The 23038-nt window shown below is 45.5% G+C and overlaps 1 protein-coding gene across 1 annotated transcript in view; it reads left to right on the top strand.

Annotated features, from left to right (window-relative positions):
* The window catches only part of jbug (filamin-type immunoglobulin domains fbug), a 355562-nt gene that overhangs the window by 81240 nt on the left and 251284 nt on the right, over nt 1–23038 (top strand). Inside the window, exons 3-5 of the mRNA XM_080267010.1 lie at nt 10726–10856; nt 12170–12383; nt 13021–13138. Of these exons, the coding sequence (XP_080123136.1) occupies nt 10726–10856; nt 12170–12383; nt 13021–13138 (463 nt within the window). The remainder of the gene's footprint in view (nt 1–10725; nt 10857–12169; nt 12384–13020; nt 13139–23038) is intronic.

The following is a 23038-nucleotide window of genomic DNA, read 5'->3' as shown; positions in this document are numbered from 1 at the left end:
CGCTAACCACCACAACATCCACCACCACCACAGCAACTACAGCAACCACAACAACAAACACCACTACCACAACAACAAACACCACTACCACCACAACAGCCACCACCACCACCACCACCACCACCACAACAACAACAGCAACAACAACCACCACCACCACCACCACAACAACAACAACCACACAGCAACCACCACCACCACCACCACAACAACAACAAGAACAACATACATACAGCAACCACCACCACCATGACAACAACACCAACAAAATTCATCTTCAAAGTCTGAATTCACTCTAAAACAAGCGCCACGATTACACGCTTGACCGTTCCGAGATGGCGTCGTCGCTGACGCATCACCGCTGTACTGGGCGATGCGGCATTTAGGGTTATTTATATCTATGGCCCCTACCCATCGTATGGACCCTCACTGAAAGATTTTAATGACCATCATTCGATCTTTCATGATGGTAGCTGTTGCAATTTTTATCTATTTATTAATTTATTTTTATTTTTGCATTTTTTTTTTTTTTAACTGAGGATCCCTTCTCGGGTGAGGGCCACTGAGCTCTGTAGTAAGGAGAGGCTTTCTCATTGGTAGAGCCGCGTGGTTTGTGTGCCCGCCACCAGAGGCCCAGAGTGGCGCTGGTGATGTTTTAAGCAATAGCTACACTCGACGCCTGCGCCTTTTGAAATCACCCGATGAAGTCGGAAAATACAGTGCCATGGCTCACTGCTCAGCTTATGTAGGCAACAGCGAAACAGAAACAGCAAGCTAAGAACAGTGTTCCAATTGAATTACCACGGTGGAGGCGACGAGTGCGGGTGTTTTAATGTGGCGGCCAAAGTCACACGCTTGCGCGGAGAGCGCCCCCTTCATACTAAAGATCTCAGTGGTAGGAGCTCTAGACCGCAGCCTAGCCATCCTATTTTTTTTTATTTTTTTTATTATAGTGGTTATTCCGCCCATCATTGGATTTTGTATGATGCCATCCACTGTAATTATTATCATTAATCCATATACTTATTTATATAAATTTTATCTTTTTCTGATATTGAGTACCAACGGCACGTGTCCACTGTGCATATCGGATAATCCGGTACTGCATCTTCAGCTCTAATTAATTCTTGATCATCTGCTATCCATTTATTGTTAATCAACCACCCATATAATTATTATCTTTTTGTTATTCTCAAAGCACTTCTGTCTATCTATTGCCAGACGCAGGGAGCACGTATGGTCTGGTTATATGGTTACCACCCAGCGTTGTAAATGGTTTCTTGGCTTACATGAAACCATTTGGCTTGTCACTCGATGTAAAGCCACCTGTAAGGGAAAGAAAAGCAATAAGAAGTGACAGGAAAGATGGGAGAAGTTTCTACTATATCACAGTTTCTTTTCTGCTTTACATTCCATTGCCTTTTATACTCACCTTCCTATTGGCAAAGTATAAAAGTTTTTGCGGAGTAAAATGAGCATATTATGAATAGAGGAGTCTGAGTGAGTGAGTGAGTGAAACATACAAGTTTTCTATGAATTCCATGAAGTTACGTTTTCTTTCTTTTTCTTCCCTAACTTGTGCATTTTGCTGTCGTTTCTACGTACAGTATTTTTAATCACGGTCGTCATCCTGTATTACTTTCCTTTTTATGATTTATAATCACTTGTCCATGTTGATGGAAAACGTGGATTTAAATGTTTAACCGTTCTGTATGTAGTTTTGGTGGTGGTTGGTTATATAAAATCAGCATAGTTTGCAGAGGCTGTCTAAACCACTATCGAACTTATTGAACGCTCTATAATACAACTTCCTCTATCTGTCTATCTCTCGATTGCCAGAAGTTATAATCCCTTGAGGGGTGGCCACAAACAAATCGCCTCCATGTCGTCCTGTCCCTCGCCATTTCACTACCCTTGCCCCAGACCACACACCTCTCTCTCACATACCTCTCCACTCCATCCCTCCATCTCATCCTAGGCCTCCCCTCCCTCTCCTCCCTCTTCCACCTCACACACATACACTCTCCTCCTTAGTCTCTCACTCTCCATCCTCTCCACATGGCCAAATTACCACCTCAGTGTTTTTCTTCCAACGCATTCTTTCACATCCACATCCACACCTCACTGCTCCTTCGCTTCGATCCTCATTTGTCAGTCTGTCTCTCCATGTAACTCCACATGCTCCTAACAAATAACTCATTTCCACTGCTCTCTTGTGTCCTTCCAAGAAGGTCCAAGCTTCCCTTCCATGCAGCGACTTTTTTTTATCGCCATGCTCACTTCCCTATTTCTCACCACTGCTTTCAAATGACCAGCAACCTTTCTTCCCTGTAGTACCCATTCAAGCACTTCATCCTCTAGACTTCCATCATTATATCATAGCCTACTACCCAAGAATTTAAAATATTCACTCACATTTTCCATTTCATCATCCAACCTTACTGTACATTCAGTGACTTCATTTCTCACGAAGACTATAATTTTACTCTTCCCTACATTCATCTTTAGATTCAGTTTCTTACTCTCCCAGACTCATTCACCAAGCCTTGCTGTTCCCCGTCGTTTTCACTTAACAGTACAGTATCATCTGCAAACACTAGTACAGGAAGTTTCCAAAAACTGCCCTCTCTCATTAGGGCCGCTCCAGCATCCACTGCCCTACCTTATACCTCTTTTATAACCCCATCCACATACAGATTGAACAGCCATGGAAACATGACACATCCCTGTTTCAGTCCTTGATAAGGTGACAAAATTTGCATTTCTCTCTCTCTCTCTCTCTTACTGCTGGACAAAACTAAATGATTTCGGCCCACCATTATGAGTAATGGAAAAGTTTAGTTAACACACTTGAATAAATTCGCACAGACCCAAATAACAGATAAACACAATGATCCGATTAATGTTGTAAATGTGTACAAAGGAAACTGATGTTTAGAAAGGGTGTGACTTTAAACAAAAAAAGCAAGCGATGGTGCCGGAGGATACGACATGATGATGCATTTGTTTCATTTCTTATCAGAATAGTCGATCTTTACCCCATTCTGAGTGGTTAAAGATTATCATGGATAGGGCTATTAATTTTTATTCATACGAGGTACGATACGTGAAGGACGATGGGAGGGGAACGTAAGAGATATGAGATCAGTATGGTATGGGACAAAGTATAATGCGAGGGGTTTACGAGATGCAAAACGGTATAGAGCAATGTTTGGAGTGGTGTGAAGGGTGGTGTGAAGGGTATGTGGAGTGGCGTTTGGAGTGGTGTGAAGGGTGGTATGAGTGGGTCCAAGTGAAGGCGGTGTTGTGAACTGGTGTGAGAGGGGCAAAGTGAGGAGTGGTGGTGTTTGTTAGTATGAGGGGTGATGTGGAGTGGCGTGAAAGAGTTTGAACGAGGGATGGTGGTGTGGAGTGGTGTTAAAGAGTCCAAACGAGGCATGGCGGTGTGGAATGGTGTGAACGCCTTCAAACGAGGGATGGTGGTGTGGAGTGGTGTTAAAGAGTCCAAACGAGAGATGGTGGTGTGGAGTGGTGTGAGTGTAGTCTGGGTGTGGGAGGGACAGGTCCTGCCCACACGGTTGTTGTCAAGGTCTGCTCTCTCCTACTCACCCATCCATTCTCTCACACTGGGACACACTGACCCACTCTCTCATACATATACGTAGATAAATAGCCTACATACAAGAAATAGACCTACCCTCGTCGCAGCAGACTTTTTTTCTGGAGTGAATTCGCTGTATCAGTTACTATAATTATCACACGCGCTTGAGTAGTGTGATGAGTAATGATGGAAGTTTAGAAGGTGAAGTGCTTGAAAGGGTACAACAAGGAAGAAAGGTTGCTGGTTCTTTGAAAGCATTGGTAAGAAACAGGGAAATGAGCATGGATGTGAAAAAGTAAATTACTGCATGACAGTATTGTGATACCAACTCTAACGTATGGAAGTGAAACTTGGACCTTGTTGGAGGGACGGAAATCAAGAGTGAGAGCAGTGAAAATGAGTTATTTGAGAGGAGCATGTGGAGTCACGTGGAGAGATAGACTGACAAATGAGGAAGTGTGGAGTGTTGTGGTGTGGATGTGGATGTGATAGGAAGCGTTAGGAGAAACACATTGAGGTGGTTTGGCCTTGTGGAGAGGATGGAGAGTGAGAGACTGACGAGGAGAGTGTATGTGAGTGAGGTGAAAGGGGGGAGAAGGAGGGGGAGGCCAAGGTTGAGATGGAGGGATGGAGTGGAGAGGTACGATATATGAGAGAGGGGTGTGTGGTTTGGGGGGAGGGCAGTGAAATTGCGGGGGACAGGGCGACATGGAGGCGATTTGTTTGTGGCCATCCCTTACGGGATGAAGGCATCTGGCAATAGATGGATAGATAGCTTGTGAATTTTTTTTCGTTTACTGTATACTTAGTCTACACACACACACACACACACACACACACACACACACACACACACACACACACACACACACACACACACACACACACACACACACACACACACACACACACACACACACACACACACACACACACACACACACACACACACACACACACACACACACACACACACACACACACACACACACACACACACACACACACACACACACACACACACACACACACACACACACACACACACACACACACACACACACACACACACACACACACACACACACACACACACACACACACACACACACACACACACACACACACACACACACACACACACACACACACACACACACACACACACACACACACACACACACACACACACACACACACACACACACACACACACACACACACACACACACACACACACACACACACACACACACACACACACACACACACACACACACACACACACACACACACACACACACACACACACACACACACACACACACACACACACACACACACACACACACACACACACACACACACACACACACACACACACACACACACACACACACACACACACACACACACACACACACACACACACACACACACACACACACACACACACACACACACACACACACACACACACACACACACACACACACACACACACACACACACACACACACACACACACACACACACACACACACACACACACACACACACACACACACACACACACACACACACACACACACACACACACACACACACACACACACACACACACACACACACACACACACACACAGTACAGCATCAGACAACGCAACACAGAGACTTTAAAATGCGTCCTCAAATGTATAAAAAACGTGCATACAAAAGCCAGCACAAATATAAAATAAGCACTGACAATTAAAAGAAACAACTCTGACGTACAATAAACAGTTACAATGGCCACCTTGGACTTTCAAAACCTACATTTACCTCAGACTTTCAGCTCAAACCTTCACTCTCCACGTCTCACTGCTTCCCTTGTGTCGGTGAAAATAATTATAATGAAACGGATAATGTGTTAACCCCATGGTTACGGTGACGCCTTTTTATTTTACGAGTATTCTTGCTATGTACAGACAGTATTATTCAAATTTGGAGATACTTTTCGAAATGAATACTTAAATACTACCTTCATTAACCCCTTCATTATTAGGAAAGCTTTTCTAAGATAAAATAATTTGGCAGTGGCAAGAATGAAATGGAAATGCACCATCGTGCAGAAGCGGTTGAGATGGTCCTGGATGTAAACTGAGCGTAGTTATGTGTTAGTAACGAGTGAATATTTGTGTCACGCTGGTGTTACAGTATCCATCCCACCCATTCTGATATAGTTTAAATTTTACGGTATCCAGGTCTGTGTAGACCTTGTACGGAATATACCGGTACTATATATACTGTATATGTTTCGAGCAGTTTGCGTAGGAATTGACAGATTTAGTGTTATATGCACTTTGTGGAACGTGTTCGAGCGAGCATGCTTGCTAATATTTTTACCTGCGGCGACGCCGACAGGTATATAAGTGGTACACCTGGGGGAACTTTTTTTCTTTTACCCTCTCCTTCAAGGAAAGTTCGAATATCTGCTCTTGGAGAGCTCTGAGCAATTTTCTTATGAAATACAAAGTTGCCTAGCTGAAATTTTAAGTTGATTTAACATGTCATTTGTTGCGTCAGCTGACGCATCAGGTGACTGTTAGACGATTTTCAGTTTCGGCCATCAGGAGGCATTTTAGTGACGTATGAAGTACAGAGTTGCTCAGCTTGAAAATTTAGTTGATTTGGCATGTTAGCTGTTGCAGCAGCTGTTGCATCACCTGATGCAACAGCTGATCAAAAATATTGGTTGCAATAGTTTCGCTGCAGATTATTGAAGATTGTCTCTTCTCGTTATTTAAATTAAGAGAAGTGCGCCACCCAAATGCCTTTATATTAGTTCACATCCATATCACTGCGGAATATTCATGCTCTCTATAGAGGTTTTTGACCCCCATGCCAAAGCAGTGTCAGTGTTTGGGCTGAGTTTGGTGCCTTGGCTAATTTCACTATTGTGCTGGCGAATTTTGAGAAAAGTCACATATGTGACACCTGTTATATTTCCATAAACTTTCTAACTGTGCACAGGTCCCTTGTAGCTTTAATAATTTCTAAGAACTCCACTTAGGTGATGGTTTATACTTATTTTACTTATTTACTTATTTTTTACCTTTATTATCAATATAGTGGTAGGTGGTGGCGACCATCATCCACTCACTTGATGTAGTGCTGCCTACTTCTTCCTCAGCCTTTATTTATTTATTTATTTATTTATTTTTTGTGGCTGCCCTCCTCTCTTCCTATTTCTCCCATCTTTTCTGTCTCTTCTTATTGCTTTTCTCTCCTTTACAGGTGGCTTTACATTGAGTGACAAGCCAAATGGTTTCCTGTAAGCCAAGAAACCATTTACAACGCTGGGTGGTAACCATATAACCAAACCATACGTGCTCCCTGCGTGTCAACAAGTGGGTTGGTGGAGGGTTAGTGCCCCTCCCTGTAAAATAAATAACTCAAAGTCAATGGCCACCCTTACGGGATTATGGCGTCTGGCAATTGATTGATTGATTTGATTATCAATATGAGGAATTTAAAGAAAAGTCACTAAAGTAACGCCCGTTAATTTTGCCATAAAATTTCCAACGATCTGAATTGATTCACTTTAGCTTTAATAATCAGCGACTCTATGAAATACTGTATCACAGTTTTGATGCTTCCTACTACCGGTAGGTTACATGTAGCCTATACTCATTTTTTTTTTTGTTTTTTTTTAATCGAGACGAAGATGCACTTGTCAGTTTGGTGATGATTGCCTGAATGCAACATTATTTCATAATCTTTTTATTGTTATTTGACAACATATATCTGATGGGGAATGTGGGTTAGTATATGTTATTCGGACATGTTGCATTCAGCCAATCGTCACCAACTTGTCAAGTGCATCTTCGCCTCAATAAAAAAAACTGAGTTGTATACAGTTGTCGCTCATTTGCTCGCTCGAACGGTAGTGAGACAGACAGACAGACTCTTTAACTGGTTTCACTACCTATCACACACTTTTTATGTATTCATAATATATATAAGTTGGAATCAGTTTTAAGCTTGAGCATGTAAAAACCCTTTATTATTGCCAAGGCAATTCATGGAGTTCACTTTTCACCTTAAAACGTATTTTGTCAGAATACGAATTGTAAAGTGATGTTGGTCTCATGTATTGCCTACACTATATCCTGCATTTTTAAGATTCCGGTACCTGTATTTTTTCTTTCATTGGAGTCATAATGTACAAGGCGTTTAGATATTAATTGTTGTTGTTGGAGGTATTGTTGATGTTCCCGATGTTAGCATGGAGGTATTTAGGGTGGAGCTGCCTTAGGGCGCGCTACCAAATGCTGTCTAGAAACCAGTCCTTCTCCGTCTTGGCTGTTTCATTGTTGGCTGAGTCGTGCTTCAGACCGCTGTAGTACCGTGTCATACTGCCTTGTTCTTTAAAGTCTTTTGTCTTTTTTCGTGTCACTAGTGTAGTCACAGTCTGGGAGCTATCTAGTATGGGTCAGTAGGCCTACATAAATTATCTCTTCTTCTCACGTCGTAATGTTCTTTCTTTTACTGTTTACACTCAATGATGGCATTCCCTTGTATCAATAAGACATTCTTTTATTGCCAGACATTTCTTGTATACTTACAGGATGCTATACTATATTCCATGCATTACATATTAGCTACACTATATTTCGCCAAACGCTTCTAACTTATTCATTGCAGTTCTACTTTGAGCAGCGTCGAGAGAGAGGTTTTGTGCTGTGAACTGCCTGCTTGCTTTATGTGTAGTTCACCTGTAGACAGGTCTCAGCCACTGCTCTGATTACCAATACAAGATGCTGTGCAGAGGATAACTTTTTGAAGTATGTCTTGCCAAAGCTGGCAAAATAGTTCTCTTATAGAACTTCGACAGTACACGAATATTAATCTTTCAATGAGTATATGTTGACAGTTTTGAATAAGGGTCGGTCTCTCTCTCTCTCTCTCTCTCTCTCTGTCTCTCTGTGGGGTGCGGTAGCACAGTGGTAGCGCGCTGAGCTTGTGATCGGGAGGTCGCAAGTTCGAGCCTCGCCCGAGCCACCGTTGCCGGGAGGGGTAGCTCCCTCCTGTAACCCCAGCGGGGCTATATGGCCTTAGTTGCCTAGCTCGGGGAATTCATTTCTCCATTTCTCTCTCTCTCTCTTTTCGCAAAAGATTCATGTAGCATTGTTGTATTTGGAAGGAAGAGACAGAATCCCTTTGCCTTTCACTGATGAATACTCGAGAATCATCCATATTTTGACTAAGCAGAACACTGAGTATTCTTAACACTTCAGATATGTCTCATGTTTCACATAAATAAACCCAGAGGCATATAGGAAACAAGATTTTCAACACAAGGAGAGACCACAGTGGCTGAAACACCTTTCAAATCCGAACCTTACACCAGATTACTTTTTTTTTTTTTTTTTTTTTTTTTTTTTTGGTCGGTTATGTTTCACGACCCTGTATAATCAAGAAAAGAGATGATGCCACTAACCATAAGATCATTTCTATCAGGAGCCTGTAAACAATAACTAGCGGCAGTTAGGCTTGGGACTGATTCCAAAAGTAAGCATTTTTCTCGAGATACTGAAAGGGATCCGACCTGTTGTAGTGCTGTGCACCCTGCATGAATCAGTTGTGGCGTCCACCCCAGAGCCATATTTTCCTGCACCTCGCTGTGGGAAAGTCCATGATCCGATCCTGGTAGGGGGCTGTCAACCACAAGGGGCGCCATATCCTACGCGGTATGTGTACTGTACTGTACTGTACCTGTAAGATGAGACCACAGAGGCGGTTGCCTGCCTGTGGTCGACGGGTCTGTTTGGCCGAAAAGACCAACGTTCAGCAGAAGTACCTACAAATTCTTCTATTTCGTTGTGAGTTAATATCTTTTTGTAGGTAGGTGAAAATTGTCAGGCTGAGGGATCGTTACTGAACCCTCCCATACTTCAAGCCTCTCTGGTTGTAAGCATTGGGTGGTTTGAACTTGAACTTGGTGAACTGCAGGCTGATGACGCCCTTCTGCAGTCCACTGTCCTCCTTTAGGGAGAGAGGTAGGGGGGGGGGAATGGAACGTTCTTGAAGTGTTCTTAGACAGGGTTGCAGAGAAAGTACTGATTTTTTTTTTTTTTTTTTTCAAGAAGAACGAGTATGCTTCAAAACGACCCAAAGTGTCCATTTCCGTCCTCATATCAAGTTTTATTTTTGTACCACGGGCAGTGACGTCATTCTTAGCTATGAAGTACCGTCATCATTTAGCAAGTGGTGCTGTTATTACTACATTAGCCAATCGTTATTTTTTTTTAAGGTAAATAGCATTTTACGTTCTACAGACTGCTGTACTCGTGAGAAACAAAGCCTTTCGACTGCATGGCACAGCTTTGGGGGGGAAGGGACTTGAAACTTGCCAGTACCTTATTTAGGAACGTTTCCATAACAGATCAGATTATATCGGTGCCACAGCGTGAAGGCCCACTCTGGTACCTGGATATCAAGTACACGTGTTTTGTAATATGGAGCCGTGGCCAACATAACATACTGTACTTTGTTTAGTTACTGTGGTTTGTGTGTGTGTGTGTGTGTGTGTGTGTGTGTGTGTGTGTGTGTGTGTGTGTGTGTGTGTGTGTGAGAGAGAGAGAGAGAGAGAGAGAGAGAGAGAGAGAGAGAGAGAGAGAGAGAGAGAGAATGTATCCATGAAGGAACTTTGCCAAATTTTACAATTAAAAATATTCAAACCGTGTATATTTCTCTTTATTATTCACTACAGATTGGTTGTGAAGTGTTTTGTATACGAACGATTTAAGATTATTATAAATAAAAAAGTTATCTACATAATGCGGTCTTCCAGTTTATAAATACAGCCCTGTGTGGCATGTACAGAGGAAAGCGGTTCGTGCTGACTTGTATGTAATGCGTTCAGGGTAAGGCGGTGCTGGTGGTGCTTACGCTAAGTGTTGAATGTAATAGACAAATGGGACTGTATCAAGGTGTGTGTTGGCGGAGAATGTCATAAGGTCTCAGGTTTGTTTAAGAACTGAATGAAATGTCAGGTATTTTATTTAGCTGTAATGTTATGTAGTAAAAATGTTATGAGTTATGTCTAGGCTGTGGTATAACGATTTGTTTGCCATGTCCAGGCTGTGTTGCCAGACTGCCGCGTCAACAATTTCACGTCTGACTGGAACAGCGGTGTATACCTCAGTGCCCTCCTCGACTACTGCAAGCCTGGCCTCTTCCCCGACTGGAAGGACCTCAACCCACACGATGAGTGAGTAGATGCCCTCCAACTCCCCACGTTTAACCATCTTCCCACAGCCTGTACGAATGTCATGTGTCAAGTAGAAAAGTGAAGATGATTGGATGGAAGTTTTATTATTATTATTTTTTTTTTTCATGCAAGCAAGAAGGAACCAAAGGCCAGGAGCCCGCAAACCGTTCCTTCCAAGAAAAAACAAAAACAATACAAAAGAGAGCCAAATTCAAGGTCCGTTCATTCATGATCCGTTGTATTGTGTTGTCCCTGATTATTTTATCTTACATGCCTTTCTCACACCAGATATCAGTATATACCACTGCTGCTCCCGTCCCTCATCTCCCCTCCCACTCCAGTCCCTTCCATAGACACTTAATTGGCATGTACCATCCAAGAGTGTTGCTGCCTGTTGACCTTATCGTTGTAATGTTCTCCATTGGAGATCAGTTACGGCATATTGTGTAATGATCAGTTTAACAGGCACTCCTGTAGTTGTGCATGTTTTCACAACGGATTAGGATTCAGCTGCAGATAAATCTACCAGTCTAATACTCACTTTCACGGTTTTGGTCACATATATCACGATAGACCAGGTGGCACTGAACATGAAGTTAAGCAGTGCACTAGATTATGAATCGTATTGCTCAGTAAACCTCCATGGAAACTCCATCAACATGACCCAGCAGCTGCTGCTGTTTGATATTCAGACCACTGGGTCTACTGAACATCCAGCTCACGTCCTGAGACATGACTTATCAGGCTATCAGAGTAATGGATACAATTCGTATGGGCTTACAAGTTCATACACCTTATCTAACTGATGTGTTTTCTGTGTTACGCTGTGTGATGTTTTGTTTTTGTCACTAGATAGTTTTGAAATAGACACCAGAAGTATACATAAATACATAAAGGAGAATAACATTCCCTATATAAGAAGTGCCAGGGAGCCTCCTTAGCACACAGAAATATGGCTGTGTGTCTTATTAGGTCGCTGTGGTCATGACTGGTTTGTTTACTGCCTGTTCACCCACCTACACCACTCTCCCCTTTCACTCCAAGTTACGTGATTTTTATATTGTTTGCCATTTTGAGAGTAAGTGATGCACTATTACTGTTGTTTATTTTTTAAAATATCATTTCTTAAACATTTCATCACTTGTATTTTCCTTTGATGTCTGTTGACTATATATAGTTGTAAAATTTAACTGCGTAAGATAACTGTTGTTAGGTTAGCCAACCTTTAAATTATTTGAAGGACCCAGAATACCCCACTGTCATATGCCTCATCTTAAAGTTGTATCTGCTCGCTCACGACACCTTATCTCCAGAGTGGACAACTGTCAGAGAGCCATGGAGATTGCCAAGGCAGAGTTCCAAATCCCCATGGTGCTGGACCCAGAGATTCTGGCCTCACCCCATCTTGATGAGCTGTCCGGCATGACCTACCTCTCGTATTTCATGAAGGAGGGCGGCCCTGGCTACAAGGCCACACTCAAGTGGCTACAGAGGCAGCTGCCTGACAGGAAAATCAAAAATTTCACCGTAAGTGTGCAGGGATTGGAGTGATTGTTATAGGCAAATAACTGGTGTTTGGAACCTTAGTAGTGAAGACATATTAGCTAAGTTAATGTTTTAAGTGACACCTATTCACTTCTGTTGGGCAAAACCGTACCATATTTATTAGATAAATTTGTGTAGGTGAGATTTCCTTGTTATTGTTACCTGAGTTAGCTGGTTTCCATTGATCAGTCTTTGCTTAGTCCACAGCTTGGTAATGTATACGAACAGTACCTAACCCTTTCACTGTGAGGATGTCGTTTTGTAATTTATTTTTGCTGTTGTCAGATGATTTTACTCCGTTTTGGATATTCGCCTGGTACTGAAGAGATTAATGAAGGCATTATCTAACCTCTTCAGTTTTACAAGCCTCTGCTGAGTATAAAGGTCAATTTCCAGGCATTTGCAAGAGTGCAATAAAAAAAGAACATCGTCATGTTGAAGGATTAATAATAAATTCAAAATATAGTCTAGGGGTAGAGCAGTTGGTGACTTGGTGAATGATCGTGGTGATTCAGGATCAAATCCTACTCTGGAAATGAGCATGAATATGTGCCGTTTTATTTGTTTTAATTATTCATAATCTGTGAAAATGTTTGAATGTTATTTTTTACTGCTTCAGACTGACTGGAATGATGGAATGAACCTGACAACCCTGGTGAAGCAGCTGGGTGGCCCCGTCCCTGGCTACAAGAAACTCACCAACCATCCCAGCAAGTGGGAGTCTAACATCCATCTAGGTCAGTCCCCATATTAGTTTTCTCGAGCTCTGCTCGTCCTGCAGTGAATTTGGGGGGTTCCTGTTGCTGGCTCTTAGTTATCTTGACCCTTTTTATAATATGCAGTCTCTGTTTTCTCCTATGTTGTACTGGAAAAGCAGGCTAAGGAGTGCTAAAATCTTACTGATTTAAACTGAAATAGAGAGTTTAAGTCCTGTGGATAGATTAATTGCAAAGCAAATTTTGAAATCCATTGCGTCCTAGTTGAGTGTCATCCATGGCCACCCTATTTTCCCCAAAGTGCAGCATTAGAACAATTTTTATGTGTACACTACCTTCAAAGGAGCACTGGTCCGATAGATATAACACCTGTCGTAGACTCACTGCATATGATGTTTCGGTAGACATAGTTAAATAGGTACAGTACTGCAGTGGTGTGTCCTCTATAAAGTGTTCAGGTATTCTTATATTGTTGGTGTTGTCTTTAACTTCATTCCGGCATTTTTATGTTACTTTCTTCTCTGTGACGTATTTTGTGTCATGTTGATTTCTGCTTTCTTTTTCCCCAACCGTCTTCGTTTGTCTATCTTTACTGTCCTGCGATTTCTTTCTGCAAGTTACTATACAGTTTGCTGCAACTTATCTTTACTGCCATCATTTTATCTCCTTTGGGGTCCTCCATTCACAGTAATTTTTCATTAACTTATTCTGCCACTGTAATAATGCCACTGGATCTGCCTAGGAGCTGGCGATTGTTGCATTATGGTGCTTTGGATAAAACACCCTCAGGTAGTACTTCTTTGAACTCCTCTGGAATGACTATTTCTTTTATCATTGAGAGATTTCAGAGTGCTACACTTGTTATGGAGGCTATTCACTTGGTTGTGGAAGAATGCATTCCATTCTTTTCCCTCTTGCTGGAGCCACTGGTAGTTGGATTAATGGTTCCTGCATCTGGCAACCACCAGATTTAGTTTTGATTCTAATGACATATATACTGTCTCAGTCACAACACTTCCATTCTAGCAGAACAAATTTCAACACATGATTTACAGTCTACAATATGCCTCAAATGCCTCCCTCCTTATACCCGTGCACATATCACAGGGGAAGGGAAGGTCACTTTGCCACAAAGTCCTATTCCTCTGCCCTACAAATCAGCCGCTCTTCAAGACTTGTGCACTCCTAGTTCAGACTTTGTCGGGTGTGGAGGTCTGGCCGATCTGTCTCGAGATTTGAACTCTGCTTCATTTACTCGTGGCGATTTTCGTCTGTTTTCCTCACTTTTTGCCTGTTTAGGGACTTAGTCTCTGGCATTGAGGAAGGATTTTTTGCTGTTTTCCAGGTTTTTCTGGGACTTAGTCTCAGATTGCCTGGGTGTGAGTGGGAGTGTGCGTGTGCTTGTGACTGTGTGTGTGTGGTGTTTTTTTTTTTTTTTTTTTGGCCTGCCGTTAGTGTCCCTCACTGTAGGACGACGCCGAACCCTGAAGGGGTGCCATTAGGGCACTTCCATGAAGGGGGGCCATTAGGGCCTGGTTAAAGGAGGCAGTGAGGGCGGCTCTGGTAGATTAGGGAAGTCCCGAAAGGGGCAGTGGCAGGGCCTCCCACGTCGCCCTTTAGAGGGCGGGGAGCATAGGTTGCCTATCACTGTAGGGAACTTGGCCACTTTTAGTGTTTACTGTTTTTTTTGTATTAAGAGTGAGTGTTGGTGTAACTGTTTGTGTAACTGTGTGAGTGGAGTCTGTGGGTGTTTGTGTGTCTGTAAGACATGAAGGGGACCCAGTCCTCCAGGCCCCAAGGGTCTTGTCCCCCTCCCACTTCTGCTAAGCCCTCCAGTGCCAAGTCAAAGGCCAGGGCTAAACGTGAGCGGCGACTCTCCTCTGGGAGTTCCCAGTCATCTCTAGGGGAATCTCCTTCCGCTCCCCCCTCCTCTAAGTCTAATGGGAATACTGCTCTCCCTCGTTATGCCATCTCCACTGCTTCCTCATCAGCCAGGTCAGTGAAGGTGGCCAGAATTCACGAGGCAATGGAAGAGGCACCTCCATCCTCGCCCTCTCCTCCCTCTGCCCCTGGCACACATACTGCTGACAGTGCTGAGCACGGCACTGACTCCCGCTCTTTGGCTTCTCGGTGCTCCTCACCTACAGCCACTGTGACAGGTTCTTCTGCCACCCCTCCTGACGTCTCTGTTGCCCAGGCTACCAAGGCGCCCACACCTGCCGCTCTGCATGCTCAGACTACCATCTCTGCACCCACTGCTTCTACTGTTCCCGACGATGAATGGGTCACTGTGTCAAAAAAAACCACAGCGAAGGACACAGGGAAACGGATCCCACCAGGCATCACGGCCGGCGGCTCCACGGGAGCCACCACCTGCTCGCCGCCATGCAGTGTCAGTTGTGGCTCATCCACCACCCCGCTCTTCCTTCCCCGCTTTTCGCGTTCCTCTCCAGGAGGGCTATGGCACCAGCTACGACGCAGTCGCAGCCCTGGAGCGTTGCCTGCCAGGGCTTGCGGTAACAAACCGCTTCGGCCGCGACGAGAGCTGCGTGCTCATCCCTGCCACAGAGGAGGCGTACCTGCGGTTGAAGGGAGCGATGGAGGACGAGGACTGGAGCTGACACAAGGTGGGCAAGTCACCAAGGCCACAGTTATGGGTTATCCCCGGCGCATGCCAGTGGAGATCCTCCTTCAGCACAACTTAGTGGAAGAGGCAACGCGGTGCCAGAACTGTCGCACACGGGAGGAGACACAGCAGGTGTGCGTTACACTGAGAGGCCCCCTTGTACCACACCTAGACCTAGGCAACTGGGGCATATATTATCTTTGCCCCTTTACACCAGAGCCGCTGAGGTGTTACCGCTGCCAACGCTACGGCCACCATCGCGCCAACTGCAACCGCCCTGTCGTGTGCGGGATTTGCAGTGGCGCCCACGACACAGAGCAGTGCTTTGCAAGTTTCAAGGCGAAGGAGACCGTCACAGCCCGCTGCCCCAATTGCTCCAGGTCCCACCATGCATGGCACCCCAGCTGCCCTGCGAGGACGAAGAGGGTGCAACAGGGAAGGGAACGGCAGGTCGAGTGGGTGCAACACCAGCAGGCCATCAGTACCACTCCAGCTCCCCCAGGCACTTTCGTCTGGGGTCAACAACGCCTCCCCACTGTTCCAAGTCCAGCAATTCTTCAAGAGGCCGACTTTCCCCCTCTGCCAACAGCGCTCGTCCAGGGCAAAACCACTGTTGAGGTCCACCAACCGAAAGAACACTCTCCTTAGGCCCCGTTACCCAGCCCCGAGTCTCGTCCCCCAACAGCTCCTACCCAGACGACGCCACTCTTCTCCATGGAGGAGATAAAGGCACTGGGAACGCAAATAGCTGTGGCAGTGGTGCAAATCCTAGCACAGGTGACAGGGCTGCCTATGAACACAGACCCAGCCGTGGCCACAGTCAGCATTATTTTAGAGGAGGCATTTGAGAAAAAGCGTCGACTCCACTCCCCCGCTTCTCCTTGCCCTCGCAGGAAACCTCAACGAGAGCAGTCAACCAAAGCTCAGTCCAAATCCGTTCCTTCACCAACCAATCGAGCACCACGCCCTCCAGTGCCCCCAGTGGAGCCCCTACCAATATTGTCGACGACCACAGAGGTTGCACAAGTCCAAACTTCAATGGAGGATGCCTCGCGGATGGCACAACCCGCCTGCGAGATGACACTGCTCAACTCCGCATCCTCCAATGGAATTGCTTAGGGGCTAGGAGTAAGCTCCCGCTCTTACTGGAGGCAGCAATGAGGGAACAGCCTCATGTCTTCTTGCTGCAGGAGACTTTACTGCCAGAGCAGGCTGCTTTCCATCTCCCTGGCTACACCACCTATCGCCTCCCATACGTGATTGGTCCCACGAGGGGTTGTGCCATCCTGGTTCGGGACCACATCGAGTCCACAGAGTGCGACCCTCCTTCCTTCTGTGGCCCTGGTGTGGAAGTACAGGGCGTGGTCCTCCACCTAGCGACGACATCTCTGACAGTCTACAATGTCTACTGAGGTCACAGCAGCACCCTGGAGGTGGGAGACCTGTTCTCTCAGGCTGCCAGGGGCAATGTATATATCGGGGGCGACTTCAACGCTCACCACGCCTTTTTCTGCTCACCACTTCCATCCAGTGAGGCAGGGCGGCACCTTTCCATAGTTATGGAGGAGATGGAGGGAATCTCCATGCTCAATGACACCACATGGGCCACACATGTTGCTGGGGGTCGACTCGACTTGTCTTTTGCCTCCTCCCCTCTTGCAGGTTCTGCAACCTGGTCGCTCCACCCTCATCTTGGAGCTGATCACTTTGTGGTGCAGGTCTCTCTGCCCACGGCTCCACTTCCACCTCCATCACCGCTTCCACCACGGTGGGACCTTCGTAGGGCTGACTGGGTGGCATTTGGCCGTGCCTTAGCTGTGGCCTTTGAGCCATCTCCTGTTTCCTCGGACCTTGAGAGTAGAGCGGAGCAAGTGACCAGGGCCTTCTCTCAGGCTGCCTCCCTGACGATTCCGCTGCAGAGCTGGTCCCTAAAGTGCTATCGGGCCGGCTGGATCTATTGCGACAGGATCAAAGAATTGAACCACCGTCTTAATGCGGCGCCCAAGCAGTACCGACGACGCCGAACATCCCCGCACCGTCGGTACCTAGAAGCAGTCACGCGACACGTGACTTCGGAAAAGCGCCGTATTAAAGAGGAGGCGTGGATACGGTCGTGTAGAACCTTGGATTCTCACTCCACACTCCGTGAGATGTGGAGGAGAATCCGGTCCATTTCCGATCCCTGTCCTCCTCGCCCTCCATCTCATCCTGACCCTGTTGCTGAAGCCAGCCGCCTCGCACAGCCCTTTGCGGATCGCTCTGCATCCCACGATCTCTCGCAGTCTGTCCGAGACTTCCAGGAGCAGCTGTCTGCCTCCCACCTTGCAGTAATACAGGCTGCCTGTGCCAGGCCTGACCCCGCTGACTGTCCTATCACTACCGGGGAACTTTCTAAAGCGCTGAACCGCAGGGGGGACACTGCACCTGGCCTAGACGGCCTTACCTACATTGTTCTTTCCCATGCTGGAGATATTGGCAGTGAGAGACTGCTCGATCTTCTCAATCTCTCATGGTCCGAGGGTCGTTTACCTGGGTCGTGGAAAACAGCGGTATTCCACCCAATTCCCAAGCCCCGCGATCCCAACGCCATGCGTCCTATCTCTCTTCTTAGCTGTATTGCTAAGGCGGCGGAAAGGGTTGTGCGTGCTCGCCTTTCCTGGCGTCTGGGACCGCTGCACCCGAGGATCTTTGCCTACCATCAGGGCAGGAGTGCCACCCACTGCCTTGCATCTTTCCTCGGGATTCTCCGGGGTGGAAAGGGGATGGCTGTCTTCCTCGACCTGGAGAAAGCCTTTGAGCTGGCCAGCCCTCTTGCTTTTCAAGCAGCCCTTGCAGCCAGGGGAATTGGCGGCCGGCTACTGTCTTGGGTGAGGGACTTTTTTGTTAACAGAACAGCAGGGGTCAGGTTCCAGGGGCATCTCTCTCCCTTTTACCGACATGATAATGGCACCCCCCAGGGGAGTGTGTTAAGCCCACTGCTTTTCAATGTGCTAGTGGAGGGATTAATGGACGTGGACTATGGACAGAGTGTAACACTGTTGTGTTATGCCGACGACCTGGCACTTGTCTTCTCAAGGAGGGACTGCTTCACTCAGGCACCCATTGCTCTTTCCAAGCTGCATGCTAGATGCAGTGAACTTGGGTTGAAGGTCAACCTTGCAAAGACTAAGTGCCTTCCGTTCGGTCTCTGCCCTCCAGAATTTCCTCTGAGGCTGGGCGGCCATGAGCTTGCCTTTGTCACATTGCATCAATACCTTGAGGTATTTTTTGATAGTAGGCTCACCTTCACTAAGCATGTCAATTACTTAAGAGAGCGAGCCGTCACCCGTACTTCTGCACTGTGCTACTTATCGAAATGCAGCCTAGGGGCATCCTATGCAGTTCTGAGAACCTTTTATACGCATGCCATCCGGTCTCTGGTAGACTACAGTGCGATTTGTCTTACCAATCTTGCACCGCCTGTAGCTCGTTCTCTGGAGTTGCTACAGAACGAGGCATTACGGGTCATGCTCGGTGCTCCCCGCTGGACACGCCTTATTAACTTACGAGCAGAGAGTGGATTTCCCTCACTTGCGCATCGTGTGGCATTGCGGGCAACGGCAATCACATTACAACTGGTGCATCGCCAGCCTCTCTTGCCAATCTCTTTTCTCTTGAGACGACTAGCTGGTCGGCCCCCTGACCCACTGCCTCACCATAATTGGGTTAGGGCCACTGTTGGTGTTATACACAACTTAAATGTTGCCACAGAGGTCTGTCGTGAACCAGATCTCCCGTGCCCGGGGTTTTCCCCTCCACCTCCATGGATGTCTCTCCCATTTACCATTTTGCTTCCTTCAGGGACATCACCTCGCCACTCCCTTCCGGCTATACTCAGGCAGGAAGGACTTAGAAGGATTGCTGGCTTGCACACACATGCTTCAACCGACTACTATACTGACGGATCAGTTGGCTCAGATGGTTCCGCAGGGGCAGCGTATGCCTGTAGGTTCTTTATAGAATCATGGCATCTCTCCTCAGGGGTCTCTGCTTTCCAGGCAGAGCTGGTGGCATTGCTTTGTGCACTACGACATGCCCATCAACACAACTTTCGGCATGTTGTTATACATACTGACTCCCTCTCTTCCCTTCAGCGCCTGAACGCATTTTCCATCACGGAGCATACGGCCTTATTGACCGAATTTTACACTGTGTCCTCCCGCATCCAACAGCAAGGAGGCTCTGTAACATTTCACTGGATTCCTGGACATGTTGGCATCAAGGGCAATGAGCTTGCAGCTGCAGCTGCACGAGCAGCTAGCTCACTCACTGAGGTGACTTTTCAGCTTCATCCTAGTCTTTCGATTGTTATATCATGGGTGGCCACCACCATTCGCAGAAGCTCCAGGGAGGTTCATCAGCTCTGTCTTGCTGAGGGTTTTAGGTCTGCTGCATGGTATGCGGCGGCCTCGGCTTACACTCCTCTTTTTATTCCAACAGGCATGCCCGACTATCTCCTTGTGAGGTTACGATGCTTACGCATGGGTTTCTTATGTTATGCACAGATTTCAGGCTTGGAGTCTGACCCATGTCCCCACTGTTTAACACGGTTTGAGGAGTCCCTCTGCCACTACATTTTAGATTGCCCAGTTACGGCTCTGATAGATGAGAGTTTTCCTCGATCAGGAAGCAACATTACAGACGCGGCGAAAGCAGTGGGCATCACTCCTTTCGAAGTCCTGCTACAAAGAGTCAAGGACTACCCTCCTCCTCGTTAACTGTAATATCGCCAGTGATATTCTGTTGTGTGTGTGTGTGTGTGTGTGTGTGTGTGTGTGTGTGTGTGTATTTTTTTTTTTTTTTTTTTTGCTACTGACCTTAATTTATAATGATTGTCTCTGACGGGTTCATGTTTGCCCGTGCCCTATTTATAGGGCGAATATTTAACAAACAAACAAACAAGACTTGTGAAACAGGTTTTTAATATGTATGATCAAAGTGCCTGTCTATGCCAGATATGTAAAGGCCGGCTGCTGTAGTTCGGTACAGTGCCCTCGTGAGTAATGTCCCCAGACCTTTATTTATTCATGCTTTGTCACAAGATGTTCACAGCTAGAAGGTGTGTTTTAAAAGATATTGTTGCCAACTTTCCCCTAAATCATGTGCGCTTTTTGCATCTGCCCAAAATTATGCCTAATTTGTCCTCGTATTACCAAGATTTATATTCATTCCAGGTGCAGTGAACTTTCCAGGAAAGACTCGTTCCATTTCTTCCGTTACCTTGCCCAAAATCTTTTCATGGATTTTACTGCATTCTCTCCTGTCTTCTACCTACAGTAATTGGCTCTGTTGATGTGTGGTTGTCTGATAGGGCTGATATTTTGGCACATACTGTACAATTGCCGACAAAAGGTTCCAAACACTTCCGTTATTAACTGACAACTTCTGAAATGCTGGTAGTTTGAACTTAGAAAATCCCGAATGTCAGCAAAACATGGATGTAAACTTCTGCAATTGGCTGGCCACAAATGAATAAGCAGAGGAGTGGTGTAATTCGAGTGATACACGAACTAATAATGCAAACCTTGTGTATACGATTAAAGAGGTTCGCCAAATAACATTAATTAAGGCCAGACCTAAGCATTAGGTATACAGTAACACATTTTTTTTTTTTTCTGGGCTGTGAACAATGTGAGAGTCCGGATCGAGCATCGAACCCTTTTGACACGACAGTGAATAACAATAGTCCACGCACTTTAGTGCGAATTGGTGAGTGTAATTTTCACTGAACCTGTCGGGAACCGGTAAATGAGTACAGAATTACGAATTTACTTCATCCTCTCTGGTAGATCGAAAATCGCTCTTTACAATACAGTGTTTCATTTACACTTTGACAGCACGATAATAACTAATCACAGACTCACTTCATTTTAAGTCACCATATATTAGCTGTGCTGATATGACGTTCACGAAAATCAGCTGGGATGTGTACGGATGATCGCGCCAATAGGGTCCCTAGCGCCAATGAAACCAGTAAGTTCCACAATTATCCCTTTAACTAGCGTCAACATTAGAACTCCTGTACTGTTTACGGTAGTTTCACTATGCACATGTTTAAATGCAAAATCATCAAGGAAACCCTGTCTTGTCTGTCAGTCAGGTGCACAGACAGGATTTAATATTATTTCTGAAGTTTTGATATGCCATGAACTTAGTCTTTACTAATAAGTTTCGTTAACTGAGGAAATAAAAATGGAGTATATGAATAGTGATCAGATATTCTTAATTTTCCATATAAGGTTTTAGTATACAACCGACTCTGTTTTTGCATATAAGGTGTTAATATACAACCGACTCACTCTACCTGCACCAAGGACCACCCACCAGACCGCCCTGCCTTATTTGAACTACTGCCTCTCATCATTCTCTCCGACAAGGAGAGTATGTTTTCACCCGTTTGTTTATTTGTTAGTTTGTTAGCAGGATTACTCAAAAACTAAAAGAGAGATTTGGACCAAATTTGGTGGGTAGATAGCCCATGTCCCACGGAACAATCGATTAACTTTGGGGCCGATCCGAATCATATTACAGATTCTGGGTCTGGAAAACACTTTTTGCGAAACCTTAATCAGTGATGAGAAAACCCAGCCCATTATGAAGAGTGGTTTGGAAATTACGTTGTCCTTGTCGGAGAGATGCGCTCCACTGAGTGCCCTTCTAGTTGTGTTAAAATGTTTTGGTTCCGATTCCCACGTTGTTCGTAGTTAAGTAAAAATAAAGCGCATTATACCTTATGATTATATAGATTTTGGCCTTAATTGTCATATTGTGAATCACAGTAATCGTATACATCAGGTTTGAATTATTAATTTGTCTGTCATTCGAATTATATCACTCTTCTAAATGGCTTAATCACTTATTACCAATCAGCCACAGTTGGTTACATCCATAGCCGTGTTTTAGAGATATTTAAAAAGCAAGATGATTTGCTTCGTCTTGGTGCTTGACGTCATCAATTTGGTCGGAAAGCGGTATTTCTTTCCTACGTGTAGCGAGACCCAGACATCAGGTGAGTGACGCTGCCAGCTTGGTCGTCATCAAGGCAAGTCCGAGGCTGCATATGTTAGCACCAAGGCTGCTTGCATCTCATACGTAAATATAAACTAGAGGGGCACTCAGTTGAGCGCGCCTCTCCGACAAGGGCAATGTAATATCCGAACCACTCTTCATAATGGGTCAGGGTTTCTCATCACTGATCAGGGTTTCGCAAAAAGTGTTTTCCGGATCCAGAATCTGTAATACGAGCCGGATCGGAC

Source organism: Coenobita brevimanus, chromosome 23 (genome assembly GCF_032717465.1).
Source record: "Coenobita brevimanus isolate Jiangsu-jjx chromosome 23, ASM3271746v2, whole genome shotgun sequence".
Classification (NCBI taxonomy): domain Eukaryota; kingdom Metazoa; phylum Arthropoda; class Malacostraca; order Decapoda; family Coenobitidae; genus Coenobita; species Coenobita brevimanus.
This window is presented reverse-complemented; position numbering and strand designations above follow the sequence as displayed.